Raw genomic sequence first — 12,912 nt, 5'->3', positions numbered from 1 at the left:
AATGAGGCCTGTCCCTTCTTAGTTGAATGGGTAGATTCTTTTGAGGAATTTATAATTATTTGCACAAGGTGATACATCTGTGGAGAGACCTATAAGCAAATTATAACTAGAATATACAAGAGAGTCGAGTTTAGTTCTAGGAGAGGGGTTGGTTAGGAACAAATCCCAGGAAGAGCAAAGAAAGGGCAGAGCACAGCTTACCCAAGGGGATGGAGGTACGGCGTTTCTGGGTAGACTTAGGAATTTTTTTTTTTTAAAGATTTTATTTATTTATTAGAGAGAGAGAGCGAGAGCAGGAACACAAGCAGGGGGAGTGAGAGAGGGAGAAGCAGGCTTCCCGCGGAGCAGAGAGCCCGATGTGGGGCTTGATCCCAGAACGCTGGGATCACGAACCTGAGCCGAAGGCAGACGCTTAATGACTGAGCCACCCAGGTGCCCCAGACTTAGGAATTTTGAGTAGTTAAGTTTAGTAGTAGCATACACTCAGGGAAGAGGGCTGTGGAGTTGGATTTGGCCACGTCATTGAGGACCTTGAATGAGAAGCGTCTGTACAAAGGATCTGAGGAACTCATTTTCTAGGATTTTCTTTTTATTGATAAACACCCAAATTGCTATCTTTTGATATCTAGCCACATTATTCATATTTACTAGACGGTGGAAGGACTTTTGTCTGACTGGCCTATTGCTATATTCCCAGAGCCTAGAAGAATATCTGACCTACGTTAGTGAATGCATGATTTTAGATTTCATAAGAAGGGAAAATCTCCGTGGTGGTTCTTTAAAGAGATCTTGTCCTAATAGGTCAGGCTGGTTCTGTTGTTTTTATAACTGGTCTCAGACTTCATCATACTCAGCTTACTTGGGTTTGAGTTCTTTGCAAGGCTCTCTTTGGGCTCCTGAGCATCTCCCTTATGATGTATGTATCTGTGTTGACTTGGTTCAGATTCAGGTAGATCTCAAAAGTCTTTGGTTTTAACTTTACATCTGTTTTCCTGAACTTTACATTTGTGCATTATTTAATTCTTTAGCCTTGATTTTAACCATTTCTAGCCATTTGGTGATAATGACTTCTAGAGTTTCTGCTATTAGTGTCCCCCCTATGTTCTTTTGGTTGTTATATAAATAGTAATATCTACTATTTAGGTATTATTTTAAAATGCTAGCTTTGGTTTTATATATTTTCTGTAGTTCTGAATAAATTATTACTTGTACACATATGTACTTAGAAAAAACACAGGTTGAATTGCATGTTTACATGATGTGATCACTGCCCTGAGCCCCTTGTGCTTCCGTTGTTACAGGCGTCATAGCCCTAATGAAACCGAGCAGTGATTTTTATCCTGGCTTTCAACAGCCAAGTATCTTTTAAAGAAATTAAGGAAATTTCTCTTAAATTTCCCCATATACTTATATTTTGCAGCACTCCCTGAGCTGGAAGTGGTGTCCCCGGTGCGTGGACTGCCCCAGGACACCTTTGGACGGCATTGTCCTATCTGCCCTTACAGTTCGTGGTTCATGTGTATGTCAGACTTCCTCTGCCAGCGTCAGGCTCTTCTCTGGCAAGGACTACAGTTCTTACATTTTTACATACTTCACTGTATCCATATCTGTGCCTTACACAGAATAGACACCTGTTGTCTTTCAGATTGTGTTTTTCGTGGGTATGTGCAGAACCTGACGACTTGCACTACCGCAGTTCACCGTTAGATGTCACTCTGTGACGTACTTGACATTCTTGCCCAAACTTCCCTCCCTTGATGCTGATCCCATTCAGGAAGGCGGCTTTCCTCAGCAGATGGTCTGGCTGAGAAGTTTCTGTACGTTTGAAAGTGGTTTCTTTCCAAACACACATTAATAAATTATAATTGCAGTTGTGACTGTCTTTTAGTTCTGCATCTAAGTCTGTACTGAACCCAACTGATTTTCCTTAAGTTTTCTTTAGAATTTGATGCTGGCTTTATGTTTTGGTTATTCTCTCTTTGGAGCAAAGTCTGCAGCTATTACAAGTAGTGGTGGGAAGAAGTAGGATATTCAGGAATACCCTAGAATGTGCTTGGAATTCTTCTGTTAGCAACACACTTCTGAGAGATGCCTTATTCCAGGAGGCCGGCTGAGCCCAGACTTGTGGGAAGAGTCTCTAGATGAGCATTCATGGCGGCTGCCGGTTTCATTTGGGTTTGTCAGAGGAAGAGTGAGAACTGACTTGTCTGTGAAAAGAAATGTGGAAGCAGAGAAAGACGACTTGCAGGCTCCGCCGGCCCGTCATGGAACACAGGAACGTGTCAAGAATGAGTTTCCTTCACTCATTCTCCTCCTCTGAAAGATAGGAAGGGTCAGGTCAGGGAGGTTTGGTGTTCACCCTATGCCCGAGGGCCTGCCCACACTACCCTGTGTGATTGAGGGATCTGGCATCTCAGTGTGCAAGGACGTTCCTGACGGCCCAGCGCCTCGGTGCCCAGCTGCGAGTCCCAGTGTTCGCGGAGCCTCTCCTGCTGTACCACCACCCATCCGATATCCAGGAGGCAGCCCATATCCCCCTAGATTTGACACAGCCGGTGGCTGTTCTCCTCACCAGGCTCAGAATATTGAAATTTGAACGAAATAGTGGTATTGGTTCTGAATAATATAATGAACAGCCTCCCAACCCAAGCATGTGACCATTTCTGATGATGTGGGCCCACCCACGTCCTCCTCTGGGACACCAGCTCCCAGCCTTTCATGCCTCGGTTAGAAATAGATTGTTTATGGTTTTATTTGAAAAGGAAAAAAAAACGCTGTTTTCATTTGTCAGTATGTCTACATAAAATTGAAATTTTAAAACGATGAGTATCATAAACTAAGAACCAAAGAATTAGGACATTTGAATTCCATTTATATTGCTCTGTCATATTACAGTTACACACAGTGTAGTAACAAAAAGTGAAATTTTATGTTCTATTTTTGCTTTGGAATAAAATTGAAATGTACATGTTTTTTGATATGTTAGTATAGGGTGACCACTTGTCCTTCTTGGGAAGACCTTTTTAACTCTTTGACCTTAAAATGTTATTCTTTATGAAATAACAAAGTGAATGACGGTTTTTGCAGAGTAACCCGTAATGAAGAAAAGTTGGTCATGCTACATCCTGTGTTAGTGTATTCCCCAGTAGTTGGGAGGTGCTGAGTCTGTTACTACACTGATGGTAGTTCATCTTGTAATCCATGCTTTCTTTCCCCTTATGTTTTTGTGTTTTCCTACAGTTACAGAAGTGAACAGGTCATGGCACGTCTAACAAAAAGGCGACAGGCGGATACAAAAGCTATCCAGCATCTTTGGGCAGCCATTGAGATTATACGGAACCAGAAGCAAATTGCCAATATTGACCGTATTACAAAGTAAGTACATTTAAGCAAAAATATCCTTGTAAAGTTTCCTAAAAGATTTTTTGGGGAAAAAAGGTCCAAAAATAACTTATTTATTATGCTCATTGACACATTACAAAGTAGCAGTCACTTTTTGCCTTGTATACACTTGTCAGAAAAACGAGAGAGACATAGACAGGCAACTTGTGTTAAGATGTCTAATAAACAAATACCAGAGAAGTAAAACATCACTGTGTACTGTTTATAATAGCTTTTTAACGATCAAACATTTTTTAACTCTTGGGATCAAATCTTTAAGTCTTTTTATTAAAAAGGCTTGCTGTTGTGTGCCTGTCTAAAGCACAGTGTTGTTGTTCATTGTTCACTGTGACTGCAGGACAAGTGTTCTGTGCAGAAAACACCCTCTTCTCGGTCCCTAGCCCACTAACCAGGACATCCTGACCATTTTGTCCTGTATTTTGGAAGTTATATTAAATCATCAATTTAAAAATTGGTTTTTTTTTTTTTCCTAGTTTCCAATGCTATTTATTTTGGTAGACCAAGATCAGGATGGAAACAATCAGACTATTTTATCAATACTCACATTATAAGGGAGTCTTCAAATAGAACTTGATTTTATTTGTTTCTCTGAGTATTTTTAAGGGAATAAAGCTAAATTCATCTCTTTTTAAATGTTTGAGTGATATTTTTTGGTAATTTAGGTAGAATTTCTTTCTTTATTCTTTGTACAGATGATTCCTTAGATGCTGTATGTAAAAATGGGAAATGGGTGATTTATGAGCCCCTTTAATGAAATGTTTATTTTTGTCCTTACTAATAAGTAGTAGAATTGAGCACCACATATTTTTGTCTCTTACCTACATTCTCTTAAAGATTATAAAGGTTGCTCAGGAGAGGATGGACCGGAGAAAGGGAGAGGGTGTTGCTGTGTGTTGCTGTAAGTCTGTATTTACCCTTTGAGCACTTAAAGTTGCCGTGCTCCTGCAGGCCAAGAGAAGAAAAAAATAGGTAACACTTAGGGGAAATAAGAATAAAATAAAGAGTACACAATAAGTCATATTAGTATGTCCTTATAAAAAGCAAATAACTTGAGGGTATGTTACAAAGTACAAGTTATAGTGAGGTGGTATTGGCCTAAAAACATTTCTTCGAAACCTCAAGAATAAAAAGCCGTAAGTATTTTCCTATGGCTGGGATTTTCTTTAAAAAAAAAAAAAAAACCATGGTTTATGTATATTAAAATTATTTATGGAAGAATGTGGAAATCAGATGCCGCTCTTTGGATTTAACGTTTAGACTTGGGGTCATTGACTGAACTCTAGCAGTGTCTCTCCCTCCCCCAGCATCGTCCTAGAGTTGTGGAGGTTTTCCCCGCCCGGGGTGCACCGTCTGGCCGCGAGGGTCGCCGTTAGCTCGTGGCCATGGCGGGTGCAGGCGACCTGCCGCGTGTGCGCAGACGTTTGTCAGCAGGAGTGCGCACCCATGCGCATCTTGCATCCTGTCCTCTCTTCATCAGCACAGCCTCAGGCTGCCAAGGCTGACTTTCCTCCATGCGCTAGGGTCCGTAGATCTTAAGGTGCAGCTGAAGAAGTGTATTCACCTACCAAAAAGTTAACGTCCTATCAGTGTTGTCTAAAGATGAAAAGGAACTGAGAAAATCAGAGGATAAGTGTTGGCAGGGGTGACGGCCAGTGTCTCTTCTGCCGTCTGAGCACCACTCCTGCCTGCTGTGGGCTGCACACCGTGTCTCTTCTGCCGTCTGAGCACCACTACACCGTGGCATCCGTACTTCTGTCATAGCCTGTGTGCCTAACCAGCTGGCCTGTGCCCGAGCGTCCGGGCCACGCTGGTGCCCTTGTCGCACCCTGGCCGGAGCAGGTTGTGAGGAGCGCTGCCCCATGATGGGGAGTCAGGGGTCTGGGCTGTATTCTGAACAGGTGAATGCTTTCCAAGTGTTCGATGAACTTTAAGTCCAGACCCTCTGCTCAGTTACAGCCGAGCCTGAACCTCGTTGTCTTTTAATCATTACACACGGGTGACATTCCTGACGGCTGTGGAGGAGTTACGGTAGAGAAGGCACGTGTGGTCGCGAGGACTCCTTCTCTACCGTGTCTGGTGAGAATGAAAGCTAGACGGCTTCCGGCACACCTGCACGTGTTTGGGCTCCCTGTCCTGTTGGGAAGCCTGGCAAACCCTGAACACTGGCGTCAACCTCTGTGTGATGTTCTAGTTCTGCTTGTGTTTGTTTCTTCGAAAATGTCTTTGAGGTCACCTCCAGTCTAAAGGTTCTCATTCATCCTTGATTGTGATTTTCCTTTGTAGTTTATTTATTGAAGAGACTGGTTCATTTGCTCTGTGGTTTCCCATAGTCTGGCTTTGGCTGGTTGCATCTTGTGTATTTGTTCCTCTGTGTTTCGTGGAAGTGGATAGTTGCCGTGGAGGCTTGGGTGGGGCGAGACCCCTTCATAGGTGCTATGTCATCCTACCAGGAGGCCGTGATGTGGGCTTCTCGTGTAGTCAGGTTGCTAGCCTTGATGTGTCTTGGCTTACGCCAACAATTCATTAAGGGTTGCAGAATGGTGATAATCTAATGCCATCTTTCTGTTGTAAACTGGAATACTTCTGTGAGGACACAAACTTGCCATCGCATGCTGTTGAGCAATCCTCTGGTGTGTTCGTATCTGAAGGTAGAATAACAGGCTCTTTTCCTTTTTTGCCGGTTTTTTAAAAACAGCATCCTCTAATGGTAACTAATTAGTTTTTTAAGTGTCATTTGGAATTCATGCATTTCAGTACTTTTGATATACTTCAGTCCATTTCTGACAAAATATTTATGCTCAGATTTTTCTGTCTTCCATGGGTTTGGAGCCTCTCCACGTGGACTCCTGAAGTGGCTTTCTGCTTTCTCACCCAACAGGATCTTTCAGGCTCATCTCTCTTGCAGTCCGCCCCAGACCTGGAACCTTTGATTTCTCCAAGGGGCTCCGGTTTCTGTCACATAGAAATTGTGTCTCAGAAGCATGTCTGGCCCTCCGTGTGCTCACTGCAGCTTGCTTGGTCTTTCCAGGCCCTCTCGTGGGCAGAGGTAGTAAATATAATTGTAAGAGGAAAAACACCTTATGAATGCATACTTGCATTTTTGTTGGAATTTGTGGCTACTGGGTTTTCCATAACTCTCCTACCAAAATTTTTCTTACACAGTAAGGAGGTCATGAATGGTAGTTACTCAGTTATTGTATCCAGCATTATATATCCAGCATTTGGAGAGTAATAACACCAACACTGTAACCAGTAATGTGTTTCCTGGGAACAGTGTAGACTGTTTATCCCTGTTCTTAAACAGTTGTACTGATTCTGACCAGCCAGAGATGAGGCCAGCCGCCTGACATGCTCTTCCTCACCACTGAACGTTGGTTTCCCTGTGCAGTAAGTGTGTATCTCATGGTCCGCACCAGCCCTCTCTTGGTGTGCAAAGTTCATTCTCTGGTCGATTTCTTTTTTATATTCTTTTCCCCCAGTTTTACTAAGATATAATTGACATATGATGTTGTGTTTATAAGGTATACAACATCATGATTTTGTATTTGTACCCACTGCAAAACAATACCTCAGTGTGTTTGGGTAGCATCTGTTCCCTCACATAGTCACACATTTTGTTTCTTGTGATGAGAACCTTTGAGACCTCCTCCGTTAGCACCTTTCAGATACACGGTCCATTATTACTAGCGGTAATCAGCATGCTATATCTGACATGCCCAGGACTGATTTCTCTTATAACTGGAAGTTTATACTTTTTGCTCCCTTTCCTGTTTGACCCACTGCTGGCCACCACCAATCTGTTCTCTGTTTCTGTGCGCTTGGTCTTTTTAGATAACAGTGGGAGATGAAACAGGGTTTGTCTTTTTCTGTCTGACTTATTCCACTTAGTACAGTGCCCTCGGGAGCCATCCGCGTTGTCACAGAATGATGGGGTTTCCTTTCTTATGGCTGAGTCATTCCCTTGTATATACACGTCATCTTCGTGCACTCCTCTGTCAGTGGGCACGCAGGCTGTTCCCATGCTGTGGCTATGGTGACTAGTGCTGCCGTGGACGTGGCAGGGTGTAGATAGCTTTTTGAGATAGTGATTTCATTTCTTACGGATAAATACCCAGAAGTGGGATTGCTGATCGTATTGTAGTTCTATTTTAATTTTTTGAGTAGCCTCCATGCTGGTTTCCAGAGCGGCTGCACCATCTGGGACATTCTTAATCAAGACTTTGTGGGAACTGACCTTCGAGTGCTTGCTGGCTCGTCACAGCTGGTTGCAGCCTTTTTAGTGCATCAGTTTGGCTGGATTTAAAATCCTTAACTTGTCTATTCCTTTCTCTGGGGTTTTTATATGTTCTATATGCTGGCTTAAAGGGCTTCTTGTGGTCGCCATGCACCCTAGGAAAGAGGCCTGCATGTTTTTTACCAGTTTCTTTTAAGTCTCTCCCTCTGTTTTTAAAATAGTTTTGTTCTGTTCAAAAAGTATAACAGAAACTTCTTTAACAGATTCTGTTATTTGGGGTGGAAGGTACTTTCACCAAAGGAGTCAGTCTGAAATCAAAGTACATATATGGGATTACGATTGATTTGTAATTAGTGGTTAAGCTATCCCTGTCATTTAAAGGTGCATGTTTAGGGACGCCTGGGTGGCTCAGTCGGTTAAGCGTCTGCCTTCGGCTCAGGTCCTGATCCCAGGGTTCTGGGATCGAGTCCTGCATCGGGCTCCCTGCTCAGCGGGGAGCCTGCTTCTCCCTCTGCCTGTTCTGCCTGCCCCTTCGCCATTTGTGCGTGCGGTCTCTCTCTCTGACAAATAAATAAAATCTTAAAAAAAAAAAGGTGTATGTTTATAAATTGGATTTGATGATAATGTAAAATTCCATAGTTCTCATTTGAGAGCTAAATAAGCAGAAATAAATTTTCATCTCTCAGTAAAAACATATTTTTAGAAACTGAAGTATGTTTTGTGATGCTTAATCATCATAAAATTGAAACCAACAGGTCATTTTATCATAAAAAATACAGTAGTCATTTGAATGAAGGTGAGCAGAGGCAAGATTTTATGTAAAACAAGTATAACATTTTTATGCTTAAGATCATAATGTTAGCTCTTGTTTTACAGTTTTTAAGTCAAGGAACAAAGATTAAGAATCATAGACAGGGGCGCCTGGGTGGCTCATTTCGGTGAAGGGTCTGCCTTCGGCTCAGGTCATGATCCCTGGGTCCTGGGATGGAGCCCCGCATTGGGCTCCCTGCTCCATGGGAAGCCTGCTTCTCCCTCTATCTGTGCTCGCTTGCTCTCTCTCTGACAAATAAATAAAATCTTTTTAAAAAATGACAACAAAATCAGTAACAAATGAAATTTAAACTTTCAATCCCTAAGATTTCTCATATTATTCATAATTCATAATCGCATCATTTACGGTCACCTATATTTTAATATTCCATAAAATAAGTCACATGTGTCCACTTCTGTTTTGTCTTAAACCCTCACGTACTATTCACATCTAACTTGGATAATTATAAGGTGTCATTAGTGTTTCATAAAGTATTCTGAGTAATCATTATAATGTAAATGCATCTGTTGAAGCAAGTATGGATTTTATGTTCATCTCTGCCAGTATTATGGGCTAGTTTGTGCCATTGCGAGAGGTCAGATGACGTTTTGTGCCTGCTGGACAAAGCCAGTGACCCTTTCTGTTTTCTTGCTGTCTCGGGTGCCTGCGACTGTGTGTTTCCAGAGGTGATGGTGCCTGACTCACGTGATTAGGCTGACATGGGGTTGGAAGACTTCCCGTTCCAGTTAATGTTTCAGATCAGGGCATCAGTGACCTGTATCGCTTACTCTAGGGTCACACCCCAGGTATAACTGTGCCCTCTGCCCTCTTTGACACGTTTGCAGTGACTGCGTCCTCCTGGAGCACCACCTATCGCTACGGGCTGAGCCGTCTGTGCCCGGCTGGCTTCTCAGGTTGCACGAGGCACACTCCATCTCTGTAGTGACTTGTTGAGAGTTCACTCCATGAGAGCCGTAAGAACTGCCAAGTTACCATTTTGCTTTGTCTCTGTGTCAGTTTCTTTTCTTTTTTGGCAGACAACACAAAAATAAGGAGCACTTCCCAAATTTATATGTCCTGCTTGCAAGGGACCGTGCTGATCTTCTGTGTGTCGTTCGGTCTTAGTGTATGTTCTGCCAGGGTGAGCCCTCTATTGATTCCACTCCCTTACTGGGTTTGCTGAAGAGGAGGGGATGGCCATTGCCTGTTACCTCTTTGGAAATAAGTTATTTTGAAAAACTAGCAGTTAATATTATGCTGTAAATGCAATCTCAGGAATTCTTCACAGGCTTACTAACTGCACACCCATTTCCGTTTGTAATGATTTATTCTTTCTTACATTTCTTCTGTGGTAGCAGATTGGCAGGCACAATTTACCACTGTTACTTTATTTTACATAATAACAGCCTTGCAGGAGAAGTCACGGATTCTAAGCAACCGTAACGTACAGCTCCACAGTGAGCTTTCTCTGGTGTGCTGAATTCTCAGGGCACTCCTCTTGGCTTGGATTACTGTCTAGCTGTTTTCATGTTTGACATTTCTCTGCAGTTCTGTGAAGGAAACATACGGACAAGGCACAGAAAAGCGTAAACAACCATTCAAGAGTAAATGAGTGTGATCAAGTAATGGGAGAGGCATCGCAGATGGCCCAGGGCTCGCCCCACATGCTGATCTGTACTGATGGATACACTCCTGGCCGCAGTCCAGGGGTCACTGGATGTCAGGAAGTCATGGAAGGCCTGTATTGGTTGGGCCTGGGAGGGCGGGTGGGATTCAGGCCGAGGAGAGTCCGAGCAGAGGGACTGGAAAAGGAGGTGAAGACAGAGAGGGCCAGACAGGAGGGCCTCTGAGGCCAGCACTGAGGTTTTTATCCTGGACCTAGAGGGCGATACCGAGTGTATTTGGAATGTGGACGTAGTGAGAGGAAAATACACTAGTTTCTCTCCCCAGAGAGATGGAACGTTCCCTTCAGGTCTGGAATGGGCCTGCACCTCCCTGTTCTGGCCCGGGTCTGAGCCCACCTGGTTCCTTGTCTGCAGTAGCAGCACGGTGCTGACTGGGCTTCCGGCCGCCCACACTTGCGGTCTCTGTTGCTTCCCATCACTGGTGTCAGAGGTGTTTTTCCAGAACACCATCTTATCAAATGCCGCGTGACTGACAGCTTCCTCTACTGCTCGCGAGCCCAAATTCCCATGCCAGCGTATTACTGCCTGGGCCTGCCACTTTCCACCCAGTGTGCTGTGCTCCAGACGCCCCGGGCCCCCCTGCAGGCCCCCGGATCCTCGGTGGTCCACACTCTCTGGGATGCTGACCCCCCTGGACTCATCTGCCAGGCAGACTCCTCTTGAAGTCATGTCCCCCAGGAGGTCGTTCCTGACCCCTCCAAGTGAACATAAGCCTCACCCCTCATCAGTATTTTTCTAGATTATAGGTCTCCTTATTCTTCTTTAAGATGCTGGTTTTTATTTCCCCATTGTGCACAAAGTGCAAATACCTGACTGAACAGGGCGTTTGTGTGAGCCCTTCGCATTAGACCCCGAGTGTCCTCCTTTTCATGCCCTGCGGCTCCCTACTCAGATTTCCATCTGGTGACACTGTTCTCTTCGGTCTGAGCACTCTCTTATTTTGATTCTTTTTTTTTTGTATTTTTCCTTCATTAATAGACAAAACCTACCCTTTTAAGATTCAACCCAGATATTCTCTCATATGATTCATTCCTCGGGATAACCTTGCTCTTGGTCACAGTGATGTATATGAAAATAACTTTTATTATTTATTACAGTCTCTTATTACTAAAAAAATTTCTGCTTCCTTTGCTGATAGTGAGCACCTTGCGGGTAGGGCATACGTCTTTCCTCGGTTTGGATCTTAGTGTGAAGTGTAGCTGGGACAAGGAGGTGAGGACAGGTTTCCTAATAATACTCGGTTGCATTCGTTGAAGGCATAGTTTCAAGGAGGCTCAGAATTGAGAGTTGTAGTTATTCTGTGACAAGCCCTGTGCTATGTAGGATTTGTCTCTGTGAATTCTCCCAACTCCAAGAGGTCTGTTGTCATTCTCTTCATGTTGCTGAAGATGATGGAGCTCAGGCAGGGAAGATCTTGCCTGAGGCCACAGAGGTTGTTGGTGGCAAAACGCAAATACGAATATAGATCTCTCTGATGTCGTAGTCCAAGCTTCTGATCATTCACTGTTTCCTTTGGTATTTGATGGACTTGTATCCTTGCATGTGTTGAAGACTTTAGTTCACTGTCACGTTTGTGTGCTTCCATATCACCATGTAACAACCCAGACATTCAGAGGAGCTTTTATTGTGGCAAAATACACATCTTAACCATTCTTTTTTTTTTTTTTAATATTTTATTAATTTATTTGACAGAGAGAGACACAGCGAGAGAGGGAATACAAGCAGGAGGAGTGGGAGAGGGAGAAGCAGGCTTCCCGCGGAGCAGGGAGCCCGATGCGGGACTCGATCCCAGGACCCTGGGATCATGACCTGAGCCGAAGGCAGACCCTTAACGACTGAGCCACCCAGGCGCCCCTCACATCTTAACCATTCTTAACTGTAGTTCAGTGGCATTAAATACATCCACACTGCTGTGCACCTGCCACCACCGTCCCTCCCCAAAACTCACTTCGTTGTGTGAAACTGAATCTCTGTACCCAGTAATCACTGAGCCCCCCATCCCCTGCGCCCCCAGCACCCGCTGTTCTGCTTCGCCTTTGTGATGAATCTAGTCCCTCACAGAGGTGGAATCCTGTCGTATTTGTCTTTTTTGCAACTGGCTGTCTCACTCGGCTGATGTCCTCAAGGCTCATCCATGTTGTGGCATAAGGAAGATTTCCTTCCTCCTTAAGGCTGGATGATACCCCACCGCACGGAATGTGGTAGACCCCGCATCTTGTTACCCATGTGCTCGTCCACGGATACTTGGGTTGCTCCTGTACGTTTGCTTTTGTGACTAATGCTGGTATGAGCCTGGGCGGACAGAGCTGTTTGAGACCCTGCTTTCAGGTGTTTGGGGTTTATACCCAGAAGTGGAGTTGTGGCGTTCATACGGCAGTTCTGTTTTAGTTTTGTGGAGGAACCTCCACACTGTTCTCCACACTGGCTGCACCAGCTTGCATTCCCACCAGTAGTGCACGAGGGTCCCCTGTCTCCACCTCTTCGCCAGCACTTGCTATTTCCTGTCTTTTTGGGTCTAGCCCTTCTGACAGGTGTGAGGCGGTACCTCATTGTGGTTTTGATTTGCGTTTCCCTGGTGCTCAGTGACATCGAGCGTCTTCGCATGTGCTTATTCTTGTATCTTTGGGGATGTGTCTCTTCAACTTCTTTGCCCGTTTTTGAGTCAGGTTGTTAGTATCAGAAGTTTTGTATATATTCTGGATGTTAATTCTTAACCAGATGTATGATTTACAGATATTTTTCTCAGTCTACTCTGTAGACAGTGTCTCCTGATGTACAAC

The 12,912-nt window shown here is 44.1% G+C and overlaps 1 protein-coding gene and 1 non-coding gene across 10 annotated transcripts in view; one reads left to right on the top strand and one right to left on the bottom strand.

Annotated features, from left to right (window-relative positions):
* The first annotated feature begins 3,242 nt into the window (after positions 1–3,242).
* Positions 3,243–12,912, top strand: part of ZMYND11 (zinc finger MYND-type containing 11) — a 72,767-nt gene continuing 63,097 nt past the window's right edge. For 7 of the 9 annotated variants that reach the window (XM_044915562.1, XM_044915563.1, XM_044915560.1 and 4 more), the window contains exon 1: positions 3,260–3,375. In XM_044915562.1, coding sequence (XP_044771497.1) covers positions 3,260–3,375 — 116 coding nt within the window. Of the gene's footprint in view, positions 3,376–12,912 lie in introns of all 9 variants that reach the window. The other 2 variants (XM_021690898.1, XM_044915559.1) reach the window with 2 other exon arrangements.
* On the bottom strand, positions 9,492–9,594 carry LOC123324993. Its single transcript, XR_006540163.1, has one exon. It is a non-coding gene; the product is annotated as a U6 spliceosomal RNA (small nuclear RNA).

Source organism: Neomonachus schauinslandi, chromosome 5 (genome assembly GCF_002201575.2).
Source record: "Neomonachus schauinslandi chromosome 5, ASM220157v2, whole genome shotgun sequence".
Classification (NCBI taxonomy): Eukaryota; Metazoa; Chordata; class Mammalia; order Carnivora; family Phocidae; genus Neomonachus; species Neomonachus schauinslandi.
This window is presented reverse-complemented; position numbering and strand designations above follow the sequence as displayed.